The 26891-nt window shown below is 38.6% G+C and overlaps 1 protein-coding gene across 3 annotated transcripts in view; it reads right to left on the bottom strand.

Annotated features, from left to right (window-relative positions):
* Positions 1–26891, bottom strand: part of akap6 (A kinase (PRKA) anchor protein 6) — a 302904-nt gene that overhangs the window by 134175 nt on the left and 141838 nt on the right. For all 3 annotated transcript variants that reach the window (XM_075448839.1, XM_075448841.1, XM_075448840.1), the window contains exon 14: positions 11895–12025. In XM_075448839.1, coding sequence (XP_075304954.1) covers positions 11895–12025 — 131 coding nt within the window. The remainder of the gene's footprint in view (positions 1–11894; positions 12026–26891) is intronic.

The raw sequence follows: 26891 nt of genomic DNA, 5'->3' as shown, positions 1-26891 counted from the left end.
AGGAAAGTAGTTGGCTGGAATGAAGCAGGGAAGACACGAGAGCATAATTGGTGAAACTATGAAAGGTTGAATGAGTCATATTGGCACCTATCACCTTTCAGTCAGAGTCAGCTAGATTTATGAGGTGATTGTTTCTCTTCTTGTCTAATGGACTCATCCTACACAGACATTACTGCCAATGAACAGCAGCACACAGGTCACCATAGAGGTCACGTCATATTTTATGATTCATTCATCCTTTGATTTAAATAAATTCATGTCAAACTATCAGTGAACAGCATACCTTCACACTTGTTGAATCACTTGCTTACCTACCAATTTACTTAATTTAATTATACAGGCCTTGATTTTTCCATTAACTCACTAATTTCCTAGCCCATTCATTAATTATATAATTCTTTTATGATATAGATTACTTATTAACTGATCAAATTATTCACTATAATGTACCTTTAAATTTATGTTGATTTGCTCAGTCATTCATTTTGTTAATCTCCTGAGTCATTTATCCCCTCACTGACTCAAAACCGTGAATGCTTAAATAGAAGGCAACTGGTCTTCCTTCCTTGGTTTTTAAGGGCATTCATTCTCTCCTTTCTTCAGTACTGACTATCATCTGGGGCCAGAAAAAAAAACAAATTAATAAATAGGACTATGAATGTCCAAAGGCAAAAATGTGCATGTACATTCTTTCATATACACATGTACAAGACCGTTCTTCCACTCCTTAATCAAATGCATATAAAAAAACATAGGTAGCAACACAAATTGATAGATATAAAATCAAAAAGAAACAATAAAGAAGTAGCACCGTTTTTCTGAATGTAAAAGTGAGCCACTCATTAATTAGATCAGTTAGAAAAATAAATCTGTGCTCTAAGTTCTGGAATCAATACCAGAGCAAAAACTGCTGAATGATAAAAGTAAGAGAGGTGATCAATTCCCTAAACCAAAAGCAGAGTGTCCTGCAGAGATAAAATGGTCCGATGAAACATTAAATTAAAAACACACATCAGCTTATACAAGGAGAGCATCAGCACTAAGATAGGAAGACCTGCAACTCCAAGTTAATCTGCAACAGATAAACTCAGTCTGAGCACGCAGGAAATAGTTGTGCCAGCAGAGACTAATAATAATGATACTACTAATAATAATAATAATAATACAAATTAATAATTATAATAATGGATGTGATTAACATTATTATTATTATTATTATTATTGTTATTATTATCATTATTATAACAATATGTCACTAGTCACTGTAAAAAAAAGTCAATCGGCCTCATGCAAGAACATTTTCGTATTTTTATTCTAAATTTCTCTAAATTTTTTCGTAAGAAGGTCTCGTGCGAACACGCCGCATCAGATTCAACAAACACTCTTAACTTCGGAAAAAGTGTGTAAACGACCTGCGTAAATGATGAATGCCACCCGTGCGTATTTAAGTGCACGTGCACGAGGATAGTAGAGGATAGTAGATTTGCATACTCCACGCCCAAAATTATATCACATTAGGAGCTGAGCTGTCCTCGCTCCTGTGCCAGGAAGTGTTGAGTGTTGAGTCATGAGAATGTCATCAAGGTGCAAAAAGAACAACTTTAGGGGCTCTGAGACTGAAGTTCTGCTTTCAGAGGTCCAAAAAGGAAAATCTGTCATTTTTAGTGTCAGCAGTGGAATTACGGGACCTGCTAAATTTCGTGTCACCTGTTCGTAATGTCACCGAAATAAAAAAGAAATGGTTTGATATGAAAATAAACGCTGTATCAAGACACACCCACCTGGCCTTCAGCTCAGTGCGCTCCACAACAGCATGGGTGTTTTGATGCATATATGTGTGCATTGCTCCGATTATGATTGGCAGTCCAGCCACGGCGTGAAAGTCCCTCTTAAACGGATAGTTCGCCTGTAGTTCTTCACTACCTTCTCCTCTTCTTTCAGGACAGATGTAGAGATTTGCATCACCATGGTTCTCTGCTACATCAGTAACTGCATTGAAAATATAATTACTAAAAAATGAATCCGAGTCTTCCCAAACAGTAAACATTAGATGACCAAAGAGGCCCAGGCTCTGCTGAAGAAGTGAGATGCCGTGTTCAGGTCAGGGGTGAGAGTACAGCTCCCTGTGGCACTCCTGTATTGCTGACCACCTTCTCAGGTCCACAAACTTTTAGTCTTAAAAAAGTAAGTTTGTTTGTCAAGCAGTCTAAATGCCAAGTTCTACCTCTATCAACAGGAGAGGTCATTTTTTCTACAGTTTTAGCTTCTCTTCATTGGCTCCCTGTTAAATTCAGAATAAAATTTAAGATTCTTCTCCTCGCATATAAAGCTCTTACTGACCGAGCTCCATCATATCTCAAAGATCTCATAATAATAAATTTTCCTAAGAGAGCACTTCACTCCCAAACTGCATGTTTACTTGTGGTTCCCACAGTTTCTAAAAGTAGAATGGGAGGCAGAGCCTTCAGTTATCAGGCCCCTCTCTTGTGGAATAAGCTGCCAGTAAATGTCCGGGAAGCAGACACCCTTTCCACTTTTAAGACCAGGCTTAAAACTTTCCTTTTTATAAAGCTTATAGTTAGGGATGGCTCAGGTGATCCTGAAACATCCCATAGTTAAGCTGCTATAGGCCTAGACTGTTGGGGGGCCTCATCTGTCACACCTTTCCTCACTTTGGTCTCTTTTTCCCCCATTTAATTTCTCAAATTATATTATAAATACAAAATACATACAATACATAAATACAACCCATTCAAAAACCATGTCCTGTTCATAGCTGTTGTCCAGACTGCCATCGGTCTAATTCTCCTTGAAGCCTGTGATGTTTTTATCCCCGACTACACGTCACTCATATTGTTCTTCTTGACTTTGTTTTACAGCTTTTTTTGTCTGTATTCCTCCTTGCTCTCTCTTATCTTTTTTTTAAAAATGTTTTTGTACACTTCTCAATAACTCCATGTCTCCCTCCCTGAAGGCTTTTTTTTTCTTTATGGTCAGCGGTTTTTTATGTGATCCAGGCCTTATCATTGGTGAAACACATGTCTTCCCTTTTAGAGACCACAGTCTCCACACTGTCACATTCACTTAGTCACGGCAATGATGTCATCTCCATGTGATTCATAGAGTGCATTCCAGGATGTGGCCTCAAAGCACACCTTTAAAGTAGTATTTATTTGTTATTTGATTAATAATAACAACAACAACAATAATACTACTATTTTTATTAGTAGTATCACCCTTTTAAGCTTCCTGAGATGATCAGACATACCATCTTCTCAAATTCTCTTTAGTCACATGTTGCCACCGAATGATGGGTGTATAGGCATGGGTGAGGAGTACAAGATTATGATCTGATTTCACTAACAGAGAACAGGCAGAGTAGCTGTATGCAACTTTTACATTTGCATAGAATAAATCCAATACAAGTAAAACACATAATACCAAATTCTCAATATTCCTCCTGTGTCTCTGTGAGAGATCCAAGCTCTTCCATTTTATTTACTGACAATCTCACATCCACCATGATAATTGAGGAAAGAGATGGTTTAAACTTCCTCCACCTTAGTCTTAATCTTGACCTTTCCTAACGTCCACGGTGTTTCCTCTTCACCTCATCTTGGATATGGGGTCTTTTTCCAAACATTTGTTGGGTTTTTAGAAAGGTCAATTAACTCCCAGTTGTAAACAATTGTTCCATTAGCATTGTGACTCAAAAAATGTTAACAAGTGTCAGAAGTATCAGGAAAAATCGCTCAAATGGTCCAACTTCTAAACCAGCGTTTGATTTCTCAAAAATCAATGTTAAAAGGAAAAACAAAATGTGGAGAATCTCAACAAAATACACATCTGATCTGACCTATTGTGACTTGCTGCCATTATACTGCAGTATATTCCAAAATTGATGAAATAATCAGTAGGAAAACCAAGATGTATGCATGAATCTTAAAATGTTGACTGTTTTTTCAAAACAGCCTTTGGAAGCCTAAACAAATACATAAGTCAACTTTGTGCTAAATAGTCAGAACAAGCTCTAAATACTAGTTCTCTTTTTTAAAGCCTAAAGGTCTATTAGAAAAGTTACTGAGAAGAAATAAAATCCGAAGTATTCAGAACACCTGAAAAAATGTGTAATGTGCGCACATTCTTACTGGATACTCTCTATTAATACCAGGTTGCATGGAGGTGTATGCATGTTTTTTGTGGATTTGCAAAATGTATACAGCTGACCCCTGAAGCTGTTTACCCACCAGGCAAACGAGAAGTGTTTTGGCATCATGATTCAAAGTGTGAATGTGTCACACCGCGGTGAGGTCAAGTGGGTTTTTTTGTCTCGTCTCCATGTCATGTCTCGTCACTTCCTGTTTTATTTTGAAAGATTACTCCCCTCTCGTTTCAGGTCACTTGCCCTTCCTCTTGTGTTCCAGTCTGATTGTCGCATGAGTGATTCCACCTGTTCCCCGTTAACCCTGTGTGTATAAGAGTTGACGTCTCCCCTTGTCTTGTGCCAGTGTGTCGTTGTAGCCAACGTACCTCACCCTTGCTTTCAAAACCTGAGTCCATGTTCTATGCCATGTTTCTGATCTCGCTGAGAGTTTTTGTTTTTGGATAACTTTTGTATTTATAGCCTTGTTAAAGAGCAGTTTAAGTTTAATAGCATTTTTGCGTTTTCCTCCGAGTGGAGTGATTTTTCGTTTCTAAGTAAAGTTTCATACCGTAGTGCCTCCGATTTTTACAGGAGAGAGTTTTTGTTTTCCTCTGTAGCAGGAGTGATTCTTAGTTTAAAGTATAAAGTTTCAAAGCCTTTCTTTTTCCTTCTCAGTGGAGTGATTATTATTTCTATAACTTTTCATAGATATACTACTCTCATTTTGGGAGAAGTATATGTAATTATTGATAACTTATATATAGTCCTTTTTGTTCTCTCTTGGAGAGTTTGGACAACCTTGTTCCTCCGAAAGAAAAGCTTTGGATTGACATCACCTGCTCCTGTGTCCTGCAATTCTCTGGGTGTGACAGAATGGTTGTGGAGACACTGTTTTTAGTTTAACAGATGGATTCTTTCACTCCTCTACCAATCAGAAATGTATTTCCTGACTAGAATATGTCAATCACTTGACATGAAAGTGACACCACAAGTAGTCAGAGTTGTTTTTTTTTTGGCCAGAAGCATGGATTTGGCATGGGTTCTTCTGTCTCACACATTTTGGCCAATATTTATACTATATCACCGATTCAGATACGTAAACACTTGGGTAAAAAGCAGAACCATGGCAATAGAGGTGTTCAGGATCGCTAAATGTGAAGGGAAAACACAAGAGGACCCAATGCCTTACAAGGCATGAATGACCTCTTATTAGCTTAGAGCGTGGAGCTCCTCACTGACCAGTTAGAACAGAGGAAGCCTCTTAGATAAGAGGTGAAACGTCTTAACATGTCATTCTTTCATTTTTAATTTATTAATTCAACAATACATTCCTTTTTTGAAGATGTCTTCACATTTCTGTACTCATTTTTTAATTCCTAGGTAGATTTTTTTAATCACTCACACACTGATTCATGTATTCACACATTTTTAACAATTAGAACTGGACAGCAGTAAGGGTTATAAATAAACTATTTTTTATGAAAATAAAAATTTAGTTAAACACATCATATTACGTTGTTTTTACTTTGAAGTCTTCTTATTTCAGTCTTCTATAAAACAACCTTTCATACAGATTATCTTTTGCAATAATTCAATTCAATTCAACAAAAGCAATTAAATCGAAAAGCATTATAAAATTCCTTGGTAAATAATGTAAACAATCCCAAGAAATAAAACTCTGCCTAGTTTATTCAGAAACGGGAACATGTGCAGTAAAAAGCCACATTTCCTTCTTATCTCAATTTCATTTTGGTATTAATTTAGAATTTAGATATTTTGTGTGAGATAATTGAATAATCCAGTCTTCATTTTCTTTACAACTGAACCAAAACCAGGAATTTTAACTCAGTTGAACTCACAGGAGCAATAGAAAAACGTGTTATATCCAATTAATACAAAACTCATCACACACATCACTGCACTGGACAGATGCACACATACAAATGTGAATCTGAGCAGTCACAGCTAACATATGAATTACCAATTAGAGTCAGGCACATCCAATCTAAATTACTGAAATATTATGCAGCGACCTCAGAGGACTGAAAAACAAAAACAGAAACAAAATGAGTCTTTCATTTGTATTTGTGGTGAGTGTTTCTTCTTTGTGTGTGTAAACAAGTAGCTGTTGTAACAAGTTTTTCTTTCACAACAGAGGCAGTAAGGTGATGTGAAAATGGATTTGAATTGTGTGTGCACATTGCACTGAAGACATACAGAATCCTTTATGTAAGTGCCCGTGACCACTCACTGACAACATGGGCAAAGTCTTTAGAACACAACATCCTTCAGACTCTCGGAAAGTAATTTAAGCTTTTTTTTTATTTGCATATGCACAACTTGGTATATGTTTTCATTTCCTGTGTATGTGTGGGTGTGTGTGCGTGTTTCTGTGTGCCCTGCCTGTGAGTGATAACCGTGGTGGGAGGCTCCTCAAAGCCGAGGATGAAATGCCGACAGGCAGTGTGACCAAAGACGAGCAGAGCCTGGCCACACCAGATTACTGTTGTTAACGCACATGCATTGTGTGTGTGTTTGTGTAATTACACTCTACTGCATGTGTGTCACATGGATCTCTATTATTATGTGTCTGTCTTGTTTGGCTGTTATGTTACACAAATATTCTCTGATATTTTTGTCTCTTCTAATTATTTACCTTTTTTATTTATTACCATTATTTTTTCACATTCCATTATATTACATTTCTGTCTTGTTTCTGATTAGCACACTTGTGGAAATCGGCCACGTGCCCTTAATTAAATCATATTCATAAACAGAGAAACTAGTTTTATTGGTTCAAGAGGTCTGATCTGTTCTTACAAAACCACCATAGCTAACCCAAACACATGTTAGAAAACATAAATACAAAAACAAGGTCACACACTGTCTCTGCATTGGAATCGAAGAACGTGATAACGTCATGTGCACGCTTCGTATTTTAGCTCAGAATGTTTCCAACATGGCGTCGAGGCAGAAGCGCTCCAAAATTTCACCAAAAGGACAATACTAGGGCCAGTTGCAACACATGCAGAGCTTTGATCACATCAAAGGGGGGAAATTCCAACATGCTGAAACATTTGACCACACAGCATGCAATTACTTTGCACGAATGTAAAGTCTTTGACACGCTGCTAAGCGATGGCGGTGACTATCGCAGGGGAGCTTGTGGCACAGCATCTTCCGTCTCAAAAGTCCCAGGTAACGCAGGGCTCTCAACTCTCACGCATTGAGCGTGACAGTCACGCTTACTGTATGAATAATTTCCATCTGATATTAACATTTAGTTGACGAGGACTGCAAGAGTGAGGCAGGCTCAGAGGCAGGCTCCCGCATATCTGTAGCTACCCCTTTCATCGAGGCAGGGAAAAGTAAAATGACAGAGGCGAAAATAGATAAAATTTTGGTGCATACTTGAAATTAAAGTGTTCCTGGAACCAAAGCCATCTGTACTACATTTGTACAATATATAACTGGATGAGAATCGATAAGAGAACTGATAAGGAACCAAATCGATAAGCGATATCAATACTGGAACTGGAATTGCTAAATTCTTAACAATTCCCATTCCTACTCTGCATTTTAGCTTATTTTTTGTAAAATAGACATGATTGTGATTACATCCGGAGATGCTTCCTATTCATTCACCTTAGGTGAACAGAGCCTTGGACAGGTGGACTTGATAACGTCAGACGGTGTCCAGCGGTCTTTGGGTTTTTCAACCCTCAACCCTCTCGCTGGTGGGTAGGCAGTGGTGGCCAAATCACTTCCCATCTCCTCCTCCTGGCTTCCATCACCTGCTCCATAACTAGCAAGAGGCTTGTGAGCATTCTCCATACAAACCAGGAAGGGAATCCTCTGCAGCCGACCTTTACTTGGAATATCCATGCCTGCCATCCTTTTCTCCTACAGTCATCCAAAATGTCTTCGTATTTCACACTCTTCCTTCACCGCTTCAGCGAACCCTTCTTCCCCTGGGACTACAAGTTTGATGAGAATTATCTTCTTCGTCTCTTCAGAAAACAGTACCACATCAGGTCTCAGGGATGTCTGGACAACCTGGGGGAACTGCAGCCTTCCTACCAGGTCTACCTCAATGTCCCAATAACGGGCCATTTGTAGAAGGCTGTTTGTTGATGTTGCCATGGTTGGTGGCTTTCAGCCACTTTCTGAGGTACTTATGAATTTTTCTTTCCACTTCTTCTACAGTTATCATACATGGACTTCATACAGTCAACAGCCACATGAGTCTTAGAAATAGTCCATGTTTGTAAAGCCATGCTTTGAATTTCGCAGTAAGCCCTGACTTTTCGACCCACCTAAGCCACTCCGATGTCTGCTTCTCTGTACTGGTGATGTTACTACTGCCAGTAAGCAAGTTGTCAAACCACGTTCTGAGGTACTTTATTGGAATTTTCTGAATTATTGTCTGTTATTTCGACTGATTTTAACCATTTTATCTTGACGGGGGATTTTAACATTCACATGGATAATATGATGGATGGTAATGCCAAATAATTTTCTTCTGTGCTGGACATGTTTGGTTTGTGGCAGCATGTAACAGAACCTACCCACCTCGAGGTCACATTCTGGACCTGGTCATTTCTAAAGGTGTTGATATTTCTTCTGTTGTAGTTATTGATTTGGCCTTGTCTGACCGTTTTTGTATTTTATTTGATTTATTGCTTAACCATAACCAGCTTCTCAGTTAAGAAGAAGTACAATAATGAGAAAACAAGTGTTCAGTTTAGGGAGGCCATAGCTATGTTACCAACAATGAGCGCAGAGTCGGTTGAAGGATTGCTGGATCATTTCAACTTGAAAATTTTGAATGTAATGGAAGCTGTTGCACCGATAAGAATCAAGAGCACCTTGAGCAAACAGAAAAAACCCCATGGAGAAACACCACTACGGTCAAAAACCTGAAAAGAGAATGCAGGAAAGCTGAACGTAAATGGAGGAAAACAAAGCTTCATATTCACTATGAGCTGTACAAAGAAAGCCTGCGTAGTTATAACAATGAGCTGTGCAAGGCCAGACAGCTGCATTTATCTGAAATTAATAATAAGAACGTCAACAATTATAAAACTCTGTTTGCTATGGTTGAAAAACTCACAAATCCTCCTAAACAGTCAAACCCAGACGTCCTCTCTACAGAGAAATGCAACGAATTTGCCAACTTTTTTAGCCAAAAAATCAAAACAATTAGACAAACCATTCACGCAACACAGACAAACAAGAAAACTAATCTGTGTCTAAAACCTAGAAATAACTCTGACGTCACAATTTAATATTGTTAATTTAAAAATCCTAGAGGAAACAGCTCTCTGGACATAATACCATCCCACTTTTTAAAAAACGTTTTTACCTCCGTAGAAAGTGATCTCCTACAAATAGTTAACAGCTCACTGGCATCAGGCATTTTTCCTAAGTCACTAAAGAGAGCTGCCATTAAGCCACTCCTAAAGAAGAGAACTCTAGACGCCTCTATGATGAACAACTACAGACCTGTCTCTGATCTCTCTTTTATATTCAAGATTATTGAGAAAGTTGTATTTAACCAGCTCAACGACTTTCTGAATGAAAGTGGAAGTCTTGATAACTTTCAATCAGGCTTCAGACGTCATCACAGCACTGAAACAGCTCTGGTCAAAGTGTTAAACGACATCAGATTGAATACTGATTCAGGTTGTGTTTCAGTCCTGGTTCTGTTGGACCTCAGTGCTGCGTATGATACTGTAGATCAGTGGTTCTCAACCGGTGGGGCCCGCCCCCCTGGGGGGGCGCGAGTAGACTACAGGATGAGAAAAAAAATAAATAAATAAATAAATAAATAAATCGGGAAAAAAAAAATCGGAAAAAAAAAAAAAATCACGAAAATTCCCTCCTCGAAAATGCAAGAAGTTGGACTATTGTTTGACTAGTTTCATTTCAAATTTATCAGGAGGTAGTATTTTGAGCCTGCGACGTCACATAACGTCACGTAACGCAACGTGTCGTGGGGGTGGGGCCGTGAAGGGGGAGGGGTGGTGTCGGGAGGAGGGGGGGCCCCAACTGCAATGAACCATCTTAGGGGGGGCCCCGCTTGCAAAAGGTTGAGAACCCCTGCTGTAGATAACAGAATCCTGTTGCACAGGCTGGAAAACTGGGTTGGACTTTCTGGATCGGTCCTTAGAAGTGATATTGTTTGGAATAAGTCCGTGGTTGAGGAGTTTTCTTACTTTTGGCCTTCCATCTTCCTCCAGCATGATAAAATGGGGCTTTTTTTCCAGATCCTCCGAGGCAGCATCCATAGCCTTTAACGGAGCCTCTGGCATTTCTTATACACCATGTAGGGTATACCGCTGGGGCTGGGGAGTAATCCACTTCTGGTCTTTTGCACCACATTGTGGATTTCCTTCCAGGATGGTTTGCTGATATTGAGCTTTTTTGCTGATTTTTCAACACTGTTTATGTCCAAGGTCTGGTTTTTGCAGGAGTCATTGTGAGTGTCACTCAAGTACGTCTCCGCATATTCTCTGGAGCTCATAACCGTTCCAGATTTAGCTTCCCCCAGTAGTTTCTGGGTCTCTGTCCTCCCTCTCCTTCCTCTATCTGAATGTGTTCTGGAAGTTGCCTTGTCAGATCATTGACGCCTTCCCTTTCTTTGACCGTTGCTCTTTTGAACTGTTTGTTTAGAGTCTTGATTTTTTTCCTTCAAGCTTTGGATTTCTCTTTTTCTTCTGCTTGGTTGATAAACAGCTTTGGGATTACCTTTCTTGTCTTCCATTCCAAAATGCTCTCATTCCAGGTTGTCTATTATTGTTGAGAGAATATTGACTTTCTGCACAGCTCTTCTTGCTAGCATGGCTTCTAGCTCCTTGTCAAGGTCTTGGTCAAGTTGGTTCCATCTCATGGTGTTGCTCATCTTGGGCTTTTGATTCCGTCCCTTGATTAATCCCGTCTGTGATCTTGGGGTGACACTGGTGCTGAGAGATCTCCAGTGCTATAGGGAGCTTCCTGCCTGGGGGCCCTCCTGTCTCACCAGGTGCTACCGCTAAGCCCTGCACCCATGTCTCCCCTTTTTCACACATTGTCCCTGATTGTGTATTTTGCGCTCTTGTGTTCTTGCAGGTTTTTCTGCAGTTATTCTCCAGTTATTGTTGTTTGTGTAAAAGTGTAACATTTGATGTTGTTGTTCATTTGAAGTTGTATTAGCCTAGTTTTAAGACATGATAGAGGCCACTTAAATTTTTAATTTGTCCTGATACCTACTTGAAGTTGAAAGACGGTGTACTTCTTTATTACATAATTATATGTGATTGATTTGGTTTACTCTTTAGGATTTTTTTTTTTTCAATGATGTAATTTGGTTTATGTTTCGGTTTCATCTTTTTATATGCATTTGCAAAATGGCCCAAATTTATTGCTTTTTGGCATTAAAACTGAGCATCAAAATTAGGCCTTAATATGTACAAAATAAATCAGTTATTGTTGGGTATAAACAGATATTGATGGTTGAGATGAATGAATGGTTAAATCAGCTTTTAATACGTAAATTAACACACTGGATTCTTTTCTTGGGAACTTATCTGAATAGTGCCAAATAAACTAATATTAAATACTGAAAGGTTACATTTTTAACAGCAACTGTTGCAGAAGACATCATTTTGTTTTAACATGCATGTAGTATATCATGTGGTAAAGTTACACAAGCTATTGGAAAAAGAACCTTATAGGGAATGACATGTGTTTTGTCTTTTTTCATATTTACCTGTTGTTTGTGGCCAGCTGACTGTTGTTCCTCGTGCTAGGAAATGAGGGGTAGCGCAAGCTGCTCAGTTTGACTGCAATCCTCTCCAGGGCGATTTGCTGTGCTTCACATTGGCTGGGGACAAGATCCACCTGGAGAACAGATAACATAAACCATGGATATAATCCAAAAAGAAAAGTTGGTATCCTCCTGTTCTGGTATCTAGTATTGTCTTTTCAATTAATTTGAATTTTGTTAAGTTATTTGTTAACCTTGTTGTGTCTCTTTGTTTGTTTATTTATTTTCTTTGTTTGATTAACTTTGATAATTTAACAACATTAGAGAAGTTTGTTAACCTTAAAACTATGTGCGTCTGACTTGGCTTTTATTACAAAGAGTTCCAACCATAAACTTCCCTCGAGTGCTTGGAGCCTGAGAGTAGTTCATGACTTTGGTTTGCAGCCCTACCCTGCAACCTTTATGGCCTCTTTCACATGATTTAAAAAAAAAAAATCATGTGTCTGGCTGTTCATTTACACAGCTCACACAGAGATTTGTTTTTATACCAGTGGTGTAACATCCCACAACTGTAGGGGATGCCTACATTCATAACCTCATGTCTATACATTTCTGCACCATTGTACATAAAGACATACAAGACCATCTCTGAGGGTTGATTTAATCCATATAAAATCATTTCTGGTCATTGCTTTGTTTTCATTTATGGACATAATCCCTTCATATCCAAAAATAGATTAGACTGGATTAACTCCTCACCTTTGCCACATTTACGATGCAGAAATCTATGAAAATGCAAATTAGTCCTACCCTACCCCTCAATGACTTGCCAGCAGTCCATCCCCACTCTCACCCTAGCTGTATAAAGAGCCAGACACTATTCCATCAGATGTTCTCCTGCTACAAGATGGAAGACACGCCAACAATCAACACAGCCACTCAAGATCAGACAAAAATGTGCATTGCCTGGATTTACTACAAGAAAGCTTACAACTCAATGCTGCAAACATGGATATTGGAATGCTTGAAACTTAACAACATCAACTGGACACTGTGTGCCTTTACCAAGAACTCATTGGGGCTGTTAGAGGCCAGTTCAAAGCCATCTATACAAGTTACCATAAAAAGTTATTTATAACAAGGGGATCCTCTGTCCCTGCTGTTGTTTTGCCAAGGTCTGAATCACCTCAACGAGATTGTAACATAGAGTGGCTATGGACACAAGTTCTGCAGTTGAGCAATCTCCACATCCACAAAGGAAATCTACATCAGGAGATATTGCAAGGCTCTCAGAATGTCAGTGTACTAAATTAATTTGGCCAAATGGTTTCAAAGAGAGCCACAAGCCAGATGTTCTGGACATTTAAAATTATCTTAGGGTCTCACAGGCAAATGGTAGCCATGAAGAGTCTGTAAGGAATTAATCAACACCCAAATATGAAGAAACGGTAAGGCAGGTCCTAAAAAGCCAGCTCAACCAAGTGCACAGGAACTTATATGTTGAGTATGGGTTGAAAGTCCCAAAGTCAAAACAGGACATACCTCCAAAGGTGGTTCAAAGTTACAGAGCTAATTCTTATGGGACATCCAGATCCAGACTGATAAACTGGTAATGGCTAACCATTGTGTAGAGAAACTGCAAAAGATGCAATAGTTAAAGATAAAGCAAAACGAGTGAAAACAACATCAAGAAGATGGAACATGAGAAGCTCAAGAAATGCCAAGGGCTGAAAAAGGAAGAAGAGAAGATATTGAAAGTGAAGGCAAAAGAGGTGTTAGTGATAGCTGCAAAACTTTGGGGTTGTGACCCCCAAACTGGAAGAGTGTTTTCAACAGATCCCATTAACAATATCAAGGATCTCTGTCCAGAACACAGTATAGCAACAGCAACGATAGAGCGTAGAATGCCCATGCTCTCAGACCTGTTGTTGAGGGTAAGAGCTTGAAATGCCCATATAGGTGAGAATAGGGAAGTTTGCTTTCACTTTTTATCCTCTACATTCTGTTAGATAGAATAGTATAGATTATCACATCTTGGCTAGATGACAGGAATCAAAACAACATGGCAAACAAGCTTATTCTACCCAAAGGGAACAGAGTGTGTGTGATGAATTGAAGTTGTATGTCTGAGTGGGATCATCTTCTGCCGAGTGTGATTAGCTGTTTATTGCAGATGAATGAGATTTCGTCAAGGCATATTTTGACAGACGTGCCCTTTACAGCCCAACAAGCAACCACTCTGCTCTTAGACTGCACTTTTATCTCTTGACTAAGAATCATGTCCATAGAACTATATGAATATGTGTATGATTATAGATGTATAGATGCACTTGATTCCAGATATACACATCGTGCCAACAGATATTACCCATAAAACCACACACACACATTTAGCATGAATTGCTTTTGCCGAGCACAAATTACCGCTCACACACACAATCCCATGCAGTTTTTACAAAGGTTCCCATGAAGCCACATACACACATAAATTGACCATAGATTGCTCCCTACACACACACACACTAACCACAGCTACTCACACTCAGTATCCAGACACAATCATATAGAGGCACTCAGCATGCTGCTCAGATGTAATTGCATACAAACTATATGGAGATGAGGCTTCAATTGAACCAATGAAGGCAGGGTGAGTGTGTACAAACAGCAATGCACACACACACACACAACGCCTGCTTTTTCCTCATTCAGTAACAATCTGAATCAAGTATTGTCGCATTGAGTCGCGTTCACCATCCGATCTACTTAGCAGACTCGACAGAAGGATCTAGAAAGGTCATCCAATCTGTGGAAAGCAGAGTTGCTCAATCAGAGAGCTAATAAACAAGCCGACAATACAAAATCAACAGCACTGTCTGCATCTGCGTTAAGGTGTGTTTGTATGAGAGCATGTTTTGTTTGCGTATTCATTGCTGTTACAGGGAAGAAGCTAACTGAAGGCTCTTAGAGGAAAAACAAAAGATTCTCAGTGACTAAATATCTCTCCATTTCCTTCATTACTCCCTTCTCCTTCAATCTTGTTTGCAGTTGCAGGCAGTTTGGTGCCTGGTTTGTCCATCAGCAAGTCAGTAAATCAGTCGGGATGCTTTTCTTTGCTAATGTGTTCCTTCATACAGCTCATAGCTCTGAAAATTGAAACATAAAAACATCTAAAAAATCCTCTATACTTTAGAAGTAAATAAATGTATTACTAAAAGAAGAAAATGACATAATTATCAATTAAATCAATATTAACAACAAAGCAGAAATTACCCTTGTCATATAGTTTACTCTGTCTAACATAAACCAATCTGGCATATATATTTCATGCTATTGTTCAGATCTCAATAATGTTAATCTGATGGTTTTATTCTTCAAAATTCATTATTCTTCATTCTGTTACAAAGCAAAAAAAAAAAAAAAACAGTAAAAACATCCCCTACAAAAATTTCACTTGGGGTGGTGTTATAGGAAATTGTCTGTTTACCAGAGCACAGACATTACACAAACAGTACAATAAGAAAGAACTTTTGTTACTTTCAAATTAATTACTTTTGGGAAAATATGTAAAATAAATATGATCGCTTCAAAGTCAAATATTTTAACTATTTAGAGATACATTTGAAATCTTATTTCATAAAACTGAGTTTCCGAAAAAGAAAAAACCTTGAGGTCATAAATGTAAATATAACAGCTCTGCATGGTGATTTCAGGTCAGTAAGGTCCTTTACTGACAGTCATACATTTTAGAGATTTATTCATTAAATTATCTTTTTTCTGATGCTTGCTACAGGCAAGCAAATGCAATTTTATGTACAAACACACACACGCACATGCAAATACACACACAACACACCCATGAATTGAGCTGCTTCCTGAATTAAAGAATCCTCAAGGGTTTCTGTCAAAATTTGTTTTCAAACTAAACTCATCAACAGTGTTTCAGTCAAAAATGTTAAACAATGTTAAGGTTAGGGAATATATGATGTTCTTTTCTTGGCAGTTTCCCAGAAAGTGGGCAACTGATCCCATTTACAGCAAAGAATACTAACACTGTTCTGTAAAGTCTCCCTACTCAGTAAAGCTTTGGCTTAACCACTGATTGAACACTGATGTGACAAGAAGAAAAAACAAACAAAAAAAACAGTTGTTGATCCTGTCATTTGCCTCTGACTGGAAAAATGTGCAAAAGTGCACATACTTTGAGACAGATAATGAAGTGAGAATGAAGAGCAGAAAAAACAAAACAAGAGAAATTGCCACCGATGTGACACTCCATACGTGTCTTTTGAAAATACATTTAACCAATACTTAGTCACTCAAAATATATTCAAAAGAGAGAAACTAAAAGACAAATTCAGAAAAACAGAGAGTGACAGCAAGTCCAAAAATAAAATCAAGAAAATTTGCTCTTTGAATTGCATTGATGTTTTTTCTCTTCTGTTTTGCACAATAAAAGTGATAAGATTGTAACTTGTTCCAACAGAGTGCTCCTGGATATATGCTGTGAAAATCAACATAGTTTGATCATAGCACCGGATAATGGAGCATCAGAAATGTATTCTCTAAAGAAAAAAAGGACAGAGTAGCATGCAGACATATGGTGGAGTTAAATAGCTGATGGTACATCGTGTATACATGGATATTCATCTATGTATGTTTTCCAATTTAAGGATTGAATTCTGTGCTTCCAGTCCAATTTTTAATTCTGCTAGTCAACACAAATCAATAAGAATTTGCCTCATTTGATGTATAAATGGGCCATCCCTTGACACACACAAAGGCAAAAAGCCTGCTAGTAGATCTCTATGTGTGAGTGCTTGGGAGCATGATGTGTGCATGTGTGTGTTACACTTAGATGTGCTGAATCAAGTCATTTTGGGGCTTTTTGTTTACATGTCTGAGCCAATTTATCCTGCATCCTGAGAAACCCTCACAAGTGCATGCCCCTCGAGGTGTGTATCCAAATGTGTTTGTGTGTGAGGTTATGTATGCTCCTTGTATTTTTCTCTGTGTCAAAAATCTGTATGTTGATCTGCTGCTGAGAGAATGTAGCTTAGTCTCTTATGAATGTGCATGTCTCTCAATTTGCCTGAGTTTGTGAATTTAAGTTTGTGCGTGTGTATTAATTGTGTTTGTGTGTGGGTCTGCGTGTCTCCTGGGGTTTTCCTGGGGCTACAACTGCCAATCACACAGCAGTGTTAGGAATGAGAGCTGAGTTGCAGCAGCATATAAACACACACCAGAATTCAAAATACACAGTTTCCTCCTCTGCATGATTAAATAATAAAGAATTTCAAATAAAAAAATCAATTCAAAGATCAATCAACTAATCAGTCATATCACTGAATAACATGAAATCAGCATAAGATCCATAAAGAAGAGGTGAAGTATGCTCACTCACCCTAAATATAATTTCTCTGCTGTCGACAAGATCATGTTTTTTTTCTTAGTTTTTTTTTTATGTCTTAGGTATTCTGTGTTGCCAATGAAGAAAAATTAGAAAACAAGAGCAGGTTTTGTGCGTCTGAGTGTCTAGCAGTGCCTGCGGTCTTGCCTCAGCATTGTGTCCTTAATCTGGCATGAACATCTTCATGCCAGAAGTTATGTGAAGAACTTCAAGCCCTTTGGCTGCTGTGTTGATTGTTGCCTCGAGCTTCGCCCAGTAATGCTTTTTAACACCAAGCATATGGAAAGTAAATTTAAAGTGAGATTCCCACAATACACCTTCGGTCTTCAGGCTAAATGTTTAACTGTCACACCGTGACTTATTATGACAGTCAAATATGACTTATTCTTATTAACATACATCGATATAAAACCACAAAAGGTACAGATGTTCTGGCAATGATGCACAAAAAAAAATGGAACAATTGCCATGGGTTAAACTGTTATTACTCGAAAGGAACTTGTTAGTTTGTGTGAATTAAACTGCACAGTTTTCCTCTGTCCACTTTCTGTAACCTGACAGGAGGCCACCACGGTAACATCATCAACTGATTAACAAAACCCAGCATCTAAATTGTTGGTTTTCTGTCTTTGACTGGACACTATTGCATGAGTGTGGTCTCCTCCACAGGGAAGAGGTAAGCTCTAGCCCCTTTCACATTGAGACCCGCTACCTTAGTGGGTCCAAATTGCACCTTCGACCCACGTCGAGCAATGTGAACGCTTGGCGTGTTAGGTGACCCGTGTCGCCTGAAGCCGAGTTCAGGGGGCGTTGCCTAGTGGCAGAGCGTCACACGAAACACAAAACACATAAAATGCTGGGCGTGTACAATGACGTAGGCACAAGCCATGCGTCGGAGTTAGGGTTAAATACAGAGTGGCTTCCTCCCCAGATGGCGTGGCACATGTCAAAATATGGCCAGTCCAATCGCCCTCTGCCACTCCTGCCGTTGTGGTCATTAACCGCATGGAACTTTTTCCTCATGGCTTTTAATTTGTTGGTCACCTGCGTCTTGCTGCGTGGGAAACCGCGCTCTCCCATCTTTCTCGCCAGCCCTTCCAGCAGAGGTCCATCCTTCACCGTCCCCGACATGTGGCGGTAAATACCGTCCTCTGCTCGGAGGCTGAGGAGCTCGCGGACCTCCTTGTCTCCCCAGTTGGCCATCTTGAAAAATGTCTCGAACTTGATGTAAAACAGAGTGAAACTTGTTCTCACCTGTCGCTGTTGTTCTGAATCAGCTGTCCATTCTGTCTTTTAAACTCCTCACGTAATGCCACGCCCACGTCCGACCCGCGTCGATTGTGTTCACACCAAACTCGGCTCGGCAAAAAGACTAGGGTCCGACGCGGGTCGAAAGGCAGGTCAAGTTGACGCGCCAGCCCGGGTCGGCAGTGTGAACGCAACAGCGGACACGCTAAATTCGCGAATTAAACGCGGGTTATTCCTCTGTGTGAAAGGGGCTTATGTCATCTCTTAACTCTGATCATTACAACTTTTGCCAGCTTCGCGAAAACTCTCATGCAGTGAAGAAGAGGTTCTTTGTCAAGTCGCTGTCGTGCTTGCCATATTGGCCATTATGTGAGTGAATCACTTTATATCAGTGCTTGAGGTATGCAAGACTCACTGCAATCCTCATCCTGTACAGTTGGCTCTGCTACTGACAAAATAACACAGCTACACCACAGAAAAAGCACCAGAAGAAGTTTTACAACATTCACATTTTGCATATAAAAAGCTTCAACTCATCTGGCTATAACAACACGAAAGGGCTCACCACGTCACGTGATGTGACATCAATTTAGTTGCATGCTGCTGTTCAAACACAAACTGTTAATGAATATAGAGGACAGTAACTAAAGTAGCATTGAGTGCTAACTCAGCACAACAACAACAGTAGTCTGTTTCCTCCAATCCTAACCAACATGTAAAACCTGAAGATGGTTAAACTGCCAGCTGAAAGAAAGCAGGCTAAGAAGCACATTTCATGGAAGGACTCTGGTAATCTGACACACATGACTGGGCAATAGCACAGCTATCTTTACGTGGCAAAACATATAAAGGCTTAACTTTAATTATTGATTTGTTTGCCCTTCTTATTGTTATGCTCATGTTTTATGGTTAGATTATTTTACCGATAGGTTGATGGGAATTTTACTAAGAAGACACGGGCCCCTCTGTTAAACCCAGCACCTTAAACAAATGACAAACCTATTAGTGAATACACCTCTCTACTGGACCTAAACACAGAGAGCATTTAAACATTTCGCTTCCTTCACCACATTTTGTTGTGTAGGATCATACGTGTTGAAGTGTGTAAAGTGAACACACCCAAAGGCAAAAGAAAGAATCATCCACACGATTATTGCCAACCACTATTACTCGACACTACCCTGACTCAATATTCTCAGTTTTACCATCTTTTGATATAACCATTTTAATCTCATCTATTACCCTAAAGATTGATTAATTACAAATAAACAGTTAGGAGATTCTTATTAGACTGATTTCTTAATAAATCTGATTTTCCTTTAATTACAGGTGGTTCCCTGAGCCAGATTCCCCATTTATTGTTGAAGATTAAAATTAGTAAATAAAATTGTTCCTCAAAAATGAGGGGTGCATTTTCAAGATATATTGTTTGAAATGAAGTGAAACGCAAACTAAATGTGCTGCACAGTGGTGCGGTGGTTAGCACTTTGCCTCAGGGTTCCTTGTTTTAATCCCAGCCGTGGCCTTTCTGTGAGGATTTTGCACGTTTTACCTGGGTACCCTGGTTTTCTCCCACGTCCAAAAACATAGAGGTTGGGTTAATTAGTGAATCTAAAAAAAAAACATATATATACATATATACACAAATATATATGTGCTTCGCAAATACACATTATAAACACATGTTGTAGCATTTTCTTCTACTACTTTGGGGCAGAATAAGAAACATGTGGAACAATGTGAGCCATTGGCTGCTCTTGTTGGTCCATATGCTTTGCTCTGCTATGGAAAAGAGTGTCAGAGTGATGGAATGAAACTATATATCAAATAATGAACTTTCTTTTGCAGCTGATAACTGGGCTTTTTTACATGTGCTTCTTTGCTATTTCTAACTTTTGGTCCTCTATGTTGTCGGACCCATTCTGCTTCAGCTAACTTCAGCTGATTAGCATTTGATCAATGCATAGCATCATCTCTGAAGCCTATTCTCTGCTATTTTACTTTCTTTCTTTTTTTTTAGAACTTCACGTCTTTCCGTCCGAGTTGGAAAAAAAATCTCTCTACAGCCAAATCTATTTGGCCCACGAGATAATACCAAATGCCTACTAGAGCTGGCCCGCCTGCTAATACTACAAATCCGAGAATGCTCTGCTGCCGTGTCAATCAGGATCCAGAAGCGGGTCCATAAAGTACGATAATGTGACTCCTTCATTATATGGCTAAGTTAATTCATTAGCACAGCAGGATACAGATCCGTTGGTTTCCTTAGCTAGGAAATTGTCTTTGAATTGGCTCTGTATGTATGAATTGCATTCATTTTTAAATTAATTAATTGGATTTGATTGGATTATGATTACAATGAATTGATTACCAATTGACTCCAATTGCCTTGAGATGACATATTTTTTGTCATTTGGCACTATATAAATAAAATTGAATTGAATTGAATAATGTGTACACAGAGTAGGTCTCAAAATATTTATGAGGCAGGACCTTGATTCATAATGATTCAACAAAAGCCATGTAGAAAATTGTTAAGTATGACTGATACTCTGGGCTGTTCAGCTGGAGTGCAGGGACTCCTCAGACAGTAGAGGCACTGTTCTGCCCAGAGGTGGATTCCACAACTGTTCTGTAAATAAAAAAAGCATTATAGACTATAATATGGACAGTCTATGATAATGTGTTATTGAAGCAGATTGTCCTGAGCCATGTCAGAAATGCATTCTGTATGCATACAATAATTTTCCTTAAAATATGATATTTTTAAGCCACTGGCACTATACTTCAACATTTGATTTCTGGCAACCCTGAATCTGTGCCCCTAAAGACACACTGCTTGAGAAACTATGATCCTATCTTGATCAAAATAGCCATATTGGTTTGGGGAGTACCTTAGAAAACTATAGTTACTCACTAAAACTTTGCATCTAGAAATGTATTCTTGAACTGTATTGTGCAAGGAAGATACAATTTTTTAATTCAACACAGAAATAATATAAACTTCTGTTTAGAGTGCATTATTTTATAAGAAGCACTGTATGAGTATTTTCATTAATGGGGAAATGAGAAATACATGAATAATGGTTTGTAGAACCTGGAAGCATGTGGAGCATTTTATGATTCATTCATCTTAGATATACAGAAGGACAAAGGACGAGTGTGCTGGAATTAGTGCTTGAGTTGTTGTTTTTTTTTAGAAAAAAGTTGTGTTAAGTGTGTCAAAGAAGTAAAAGGACCATCCAAGCTGTGAACAGCAAGTGGTTCAAAAGCCAGGTTGAAAAAAGCTTCTGTATGCTATGGGGATGTATCAGTTTACCCTCATACCATACAGCATGGGTTGGTTGCTTAGATATGAAGATGCAATACACAGGGGTGTATTTTAGAATTTTGCAGAAACATATGCTATGTCTTTTCTCAAAAAGCAAGTTGTTTTTTAAGAAGGACAGTGCAAAACCTCATTTTGGACAATTTAAAACCGAGTGGCTTCACAGACACACTTGTCTGACCTCCCAGGTCTGTCTCCTATTGAAAATGAATGCAACATCAATTATTTCCAATATTTTGTTCAAAGCACTAATTCACAACAGGAGTAAACATGGTTCACTATATGGAGACGGTAAACAAGCTCAATACAATCCAATTCCATACTTTCCAATTTAATCTAATTCAAATTCAACTTAATTAAATTCATAGTGAGTAAAATCACACAATGACGACCATGAACTGTTAAAATAGTGTATTCAGTGAGAATGGGCAAAGATTCATCTGGCAGAACTGCAACAATTAGCATCCTCAGCCTCCAAACAGTAGAAAATTGTAATTAAAAGGAATGTTGATATAACACCAAGGTAAACATGTGTCTCTTTCAACTGCCTCATAGCTTCAGTTTTCTTTGCTATCCACTGTGTCATTGTTTTTGTTTGTTGTTGTTATTGTTTTGTGTGTCAGTGGTGGCACCAAGACTCAATTCCGCACTCTTTTTCATTATGATCAGATTTTTGTACGGTGTTAGTTAATTATTTTCTAATTAGCTTACATGTTAATTGGAATAGTCACTAATGTTAATTAGCTGTATTAATGGGAGCTGCTGTAACATCTGCCCTCAGCGCCAAGCTCCAATGCCTGCCAAATATCTTCATCTCAAACCAGCTTTCTAGGGCTCCAAAATGCCCTCCCTTTATTTTGTCTTACATGACAGAGAAAATCTCAGATCTGATTTATCAGACAGACTTGATATAGTAAAAAATATTGAGTAAATAAGCAATTTCATAATTGTGTACAGTTACAAAAACGTGACATGAAATTTCAGTATTAGTTTGACATTTTCTGAATTTCTCTCAAAATAATTTAAGCATCTTAAAGGGATAGTTTGCCTCTTTTGACATGAAGCTGTATGACATCCCATATTAGCAACATCATTTATGAACATTGACTTACCCCCCCCCCGTCCTGTGAGCCAAGTTCCAGCTGAGATTTGGCGTCCACGAATGTAGTCCGGCTAGTTGGCTGGGGCTAGAAAAATAAAGCGTCTTGCTTCTCAAAACAATATGTGTTCAAAATAGTAATACATTTGCATCACAAAAACGTTGTGCATGAAAAAGTCAGACCTCACATCGCTTGGCGCTATTTTTGCCTCCCTTGATATCAATGCATCCAATGTAAACTGTGCAGACCGAAGTGCAGACCGAGCAGTCCCTGCTTCCGAGCAGTAAACACCGTAACAGGTGCAGCTATCGGCAGGTAGCAGTACGCATTGATATCAAGGGAGGCAAAAATAGCGCCAAGCGATGTGAGGTCTGACTTTTTCATGCACAATGATTTTGTAATGCAAATGTATTACTATTTTGAACGCATATTGTTTTGAGAAGCAAGACGCTTTATTTGTTTAGCCCCAGCCAACTAGCTGGACTACCTTCGTCAGCGCCAAAACTCGCCTGGAACTCGGCTCACAGGATGCAGCGGGGGATAAGTCAATGTTCATAAATGATATTGCTAATATGGGAAGTCATACAGCTTCATGTCAAAAGAGGCGCACTATCCCTTTAAGGTTTCGTTTAACATGCACTTCATCCATTGAAAATGGAGAAAATAAAATAGGTTGGCAAGATGTTTTGCATCACAGACATGGTACCCAAATGGAGCTTTAGAGGTATCCTGAATACTTTTTCACCTTGTAAGAGGTTGAAGCTGATCATACTCTCTACATAGGTGTGTTGAAAGGCATGCAGCAATTCTAAAGTTGTTCTGCTTCATTCAAGTCGAACAAATGGTCCACATTTATATTACATCTTTTTCACCTATACCTATTTCACCTTTCATCATCCAATATACAAGCTATATATAGTATGCAGCACTTCTTCTCTACAATTATAAACAAATTAATACACTGTAGGCAGTGATACTACACCCAGTGGGTCACTGAGGGGAGGACAGTCAACCCTGTGTTTGGAGAACAACCACTTTACCAGTTTAGTGCTCATATATTGACATTGAAAAAGGCATTCCATCTCAAATCTTGGTCTACAAAGCTCTGATTGGTAGGTTGCTTTTCTGATTGCATACAGACCTACTCAGATTCACAGATCTTACAAAAGAATGAAATTTTAGTGGACTGAAAAAAGTCAAATAGATTATTCCTTCATGGACATACCACAATAGCTATGTAAATACTTTTCAGCCCCTGCAGATTAGAGCTATTTTGGAGCCAGGATGTACTTGTAGCCCAGGGCTTGAAGGGTAAAAATCTCAATCAATATATTGTGTCAATGTGAACATCAACCAACCTGCTTTTTCCAAGTTCAAGAATGTGGGGCTGTGTGTCTTTGAAGCATAATGCAGACCAGCAAAATAAAAATTGCAGAAAAAGAAAGCACTGTCAATGTGCAATTGCCCAACACTGTTTAAAAAAAAAAAAAAGAAGTGTGCAGCTGTTCTCTTGCGCCTCTATGACACATGCACTGGAGTCCTGAAATGTCAGAGAGAAGTTCTGGAATGATGGCATGTGAGAATGGGAATTTCCACAACATTCCCTCTCAACTTCCATTTTCCATCCAGCCAATCTCTGGAACATCAACAATGTATGAAAGAGTCAGCAAATATTCCAGAGCATTTACAGCCACTGTGTGAATGAGCACGTGTGATGGTGAGAGTTAGTCCTTTCTTTTCGTCTGTAGGCTGCTTTCCACTCACTCCCCATTATTATGAATATGTACAGATACATGCAGTACTCATGTCGACACAATTAGGAGCCTCATCCGCAGTTCTCAACATGTTCTAAAGAAAACATAGTGATTTCTGCAGTGTAATTTCTGCATCACTTGTTGCCTCCTGTATTCTGTAGACAGCCATTTCCCTGCACTCTTTCCCTAGCATTTCAAGTGCAGAACGCATGGGCTGCAGAAATTCTCCCACTGTGATGTGCTGATAGCAACAGCGAAAAAAGAGCAGACCACATTGTCCATACATTCTGCTAAACATCACTGGTGTTCATGTGTGAAAATGGCAATAAAGGACCAAACTACCAATCGAAGCAGAAAAAGAATTTACTCAATCAAATGCAACCATGTAGTTACCTATCACGACATACAAAAAGGTGAGCAAAATGCCTATTACAAAAAGGTGCACAGCATTTGCAAGTTCAGTCACATCTAAAGTACTGGTAATGGTAAAAAAAAAAAAAAATCAGTAATGAGTCTTCAACCCTGATACTACTGCCAGGAGTGAAACACAACCATAATCAGATGCATCTGCACAATGATCGTGATTTTCCTGTCTAAAATACTGCTAATAGTGAACGTGTCTTGATATTGACCTTATTATTAGGTAAAAGCTAGAACAGTTTAAATACACATGTTTCAGGCAGATGACTATGAACCATGAAAAGGCCTACAAGTTATTCCTGTTGCTGAGCAATATTCCAGGCACTCTCATTTTCACTCGCATTATTGTTGTTTTTGTTCATTATCCTCAGATGAAAGTACGATGTACAGTGCACTGAATTGCTGCCAAAAGAGATAGCTATCTAGAGAGCTGCTGAACCTTCTTGTTCTTAAACACCAGGTCTTCCCATCCCCCTCATTACACAACCAGAGTAGCCATGTCTGGCTCAAGGGTATTTACTGTGATCAAGCCCCGCTTAACCACCAGAAGTGATGGTGGAAATGCCACTGATGATGGCACACACTCGCCCACTCTCATATCATAATACAAGGAGAGTTAACCTTTTAATTTTCTACCTTCAATTCCAGGTTCATTTAAAAATAAATAATATGAAATATTTCATTTTATGCTGAAAGTGAGTGCATTGTGCTGATTTCTCCAATTCATTAATCATTACATACTCTTCCTGTCACTTTTAGGATTTAAACAACATTGCATTTTCTCAGGACAGAAATCACGTCAGCGAACATTTATGTTTATGGTAAAAATATATCATTTTACTCTGGTCTTCAGTCACTGGAGTACGGTCACCGCTTTCCATTTCCAAATACTGCGTACAGTTTTAGATTTAATAAATAAGCAGAAGATTTTCATTTTAAACCCACCATCCCTGTCCCAAACACACAAAAACAAAGATATTGCTGAGATATTTCTCTGAAAAATTTGCTGATTCATCTGATTTTTTTAATACTGTAAGAAATAGTATTGGCAAGATCAAAGGGAGGGCAAAAATAAAATAATGATCACCCAAAAAATCCTCAAGATCTCCCCAATCCTTGCTCATGCACACATCGTTTTTCCTCTTCTCAACCTTTACCCACACGCAAAATAAAGTTTTTAATCTAATACAACTTAATCTGAGTATTGGAAAAAAAAAAAGAAGCTGAATGTGAAATTAAATGAACATGCAAACAGGTAAATATGAGGTGGACAACAGGGGGTAAGAGAAACAGCAGGGGGATATCAGGGAAGGAAAGAAAAAAAATCTTATGTCTCAATAAGTTTGTCATTTATTCAGTGTCTAGCTTTTTTAATGTTAATTCACATGAACATCACTAAAACAATACAGCAAAGGTGGAAGACTTCTTTTTCTTAAAACACAAGCTGACTGATATGCATTTTTGCACACATGTATCAGCTTTTAAAAGAAACAAGAAGAGGTGCAAAGGAAAAGAGCAGGTCCTTCTACTCTCATCTGTCCATTTAAAACCAGAAAACAAAGTTTTTTTCTGAGGAGGAAACCATTTGGAAAGTTGAGATGTAAGACACAGGTTACTTTAAAGAACACTGTAAGAGGGGCTTGTGTGAAGATAAAAAATTTTGCAATGTGGTTGAGATTGGAATTTGGTCTAGGTTGAGAATGGGTAATGCATCATAACTGTGTTTCCTCATGAGTAACACAA

The sequence above is a fragment of the Odontesthes bonariensis genome, chromosome 17 (assembly GCF_027942865.1).
Source record: "Odontesthes bonariensis isolate fOdoBon6 chromosome 17, fOdoBon6.hap1, whole genome shotgun sequence".
Classification (NCBI taxonomy): domain Eukaryota; kingdom Metazoa; phylum Chordata; class Actinopteri; order Atheriniformes; family Atherinopsidae; genus Odontesthes; species Odontesthes bonariensis.
Note: the sequence above shows the minus strand (reverse complement) of the source record. Positions and strands in the feature narration are given on the sequence as shown.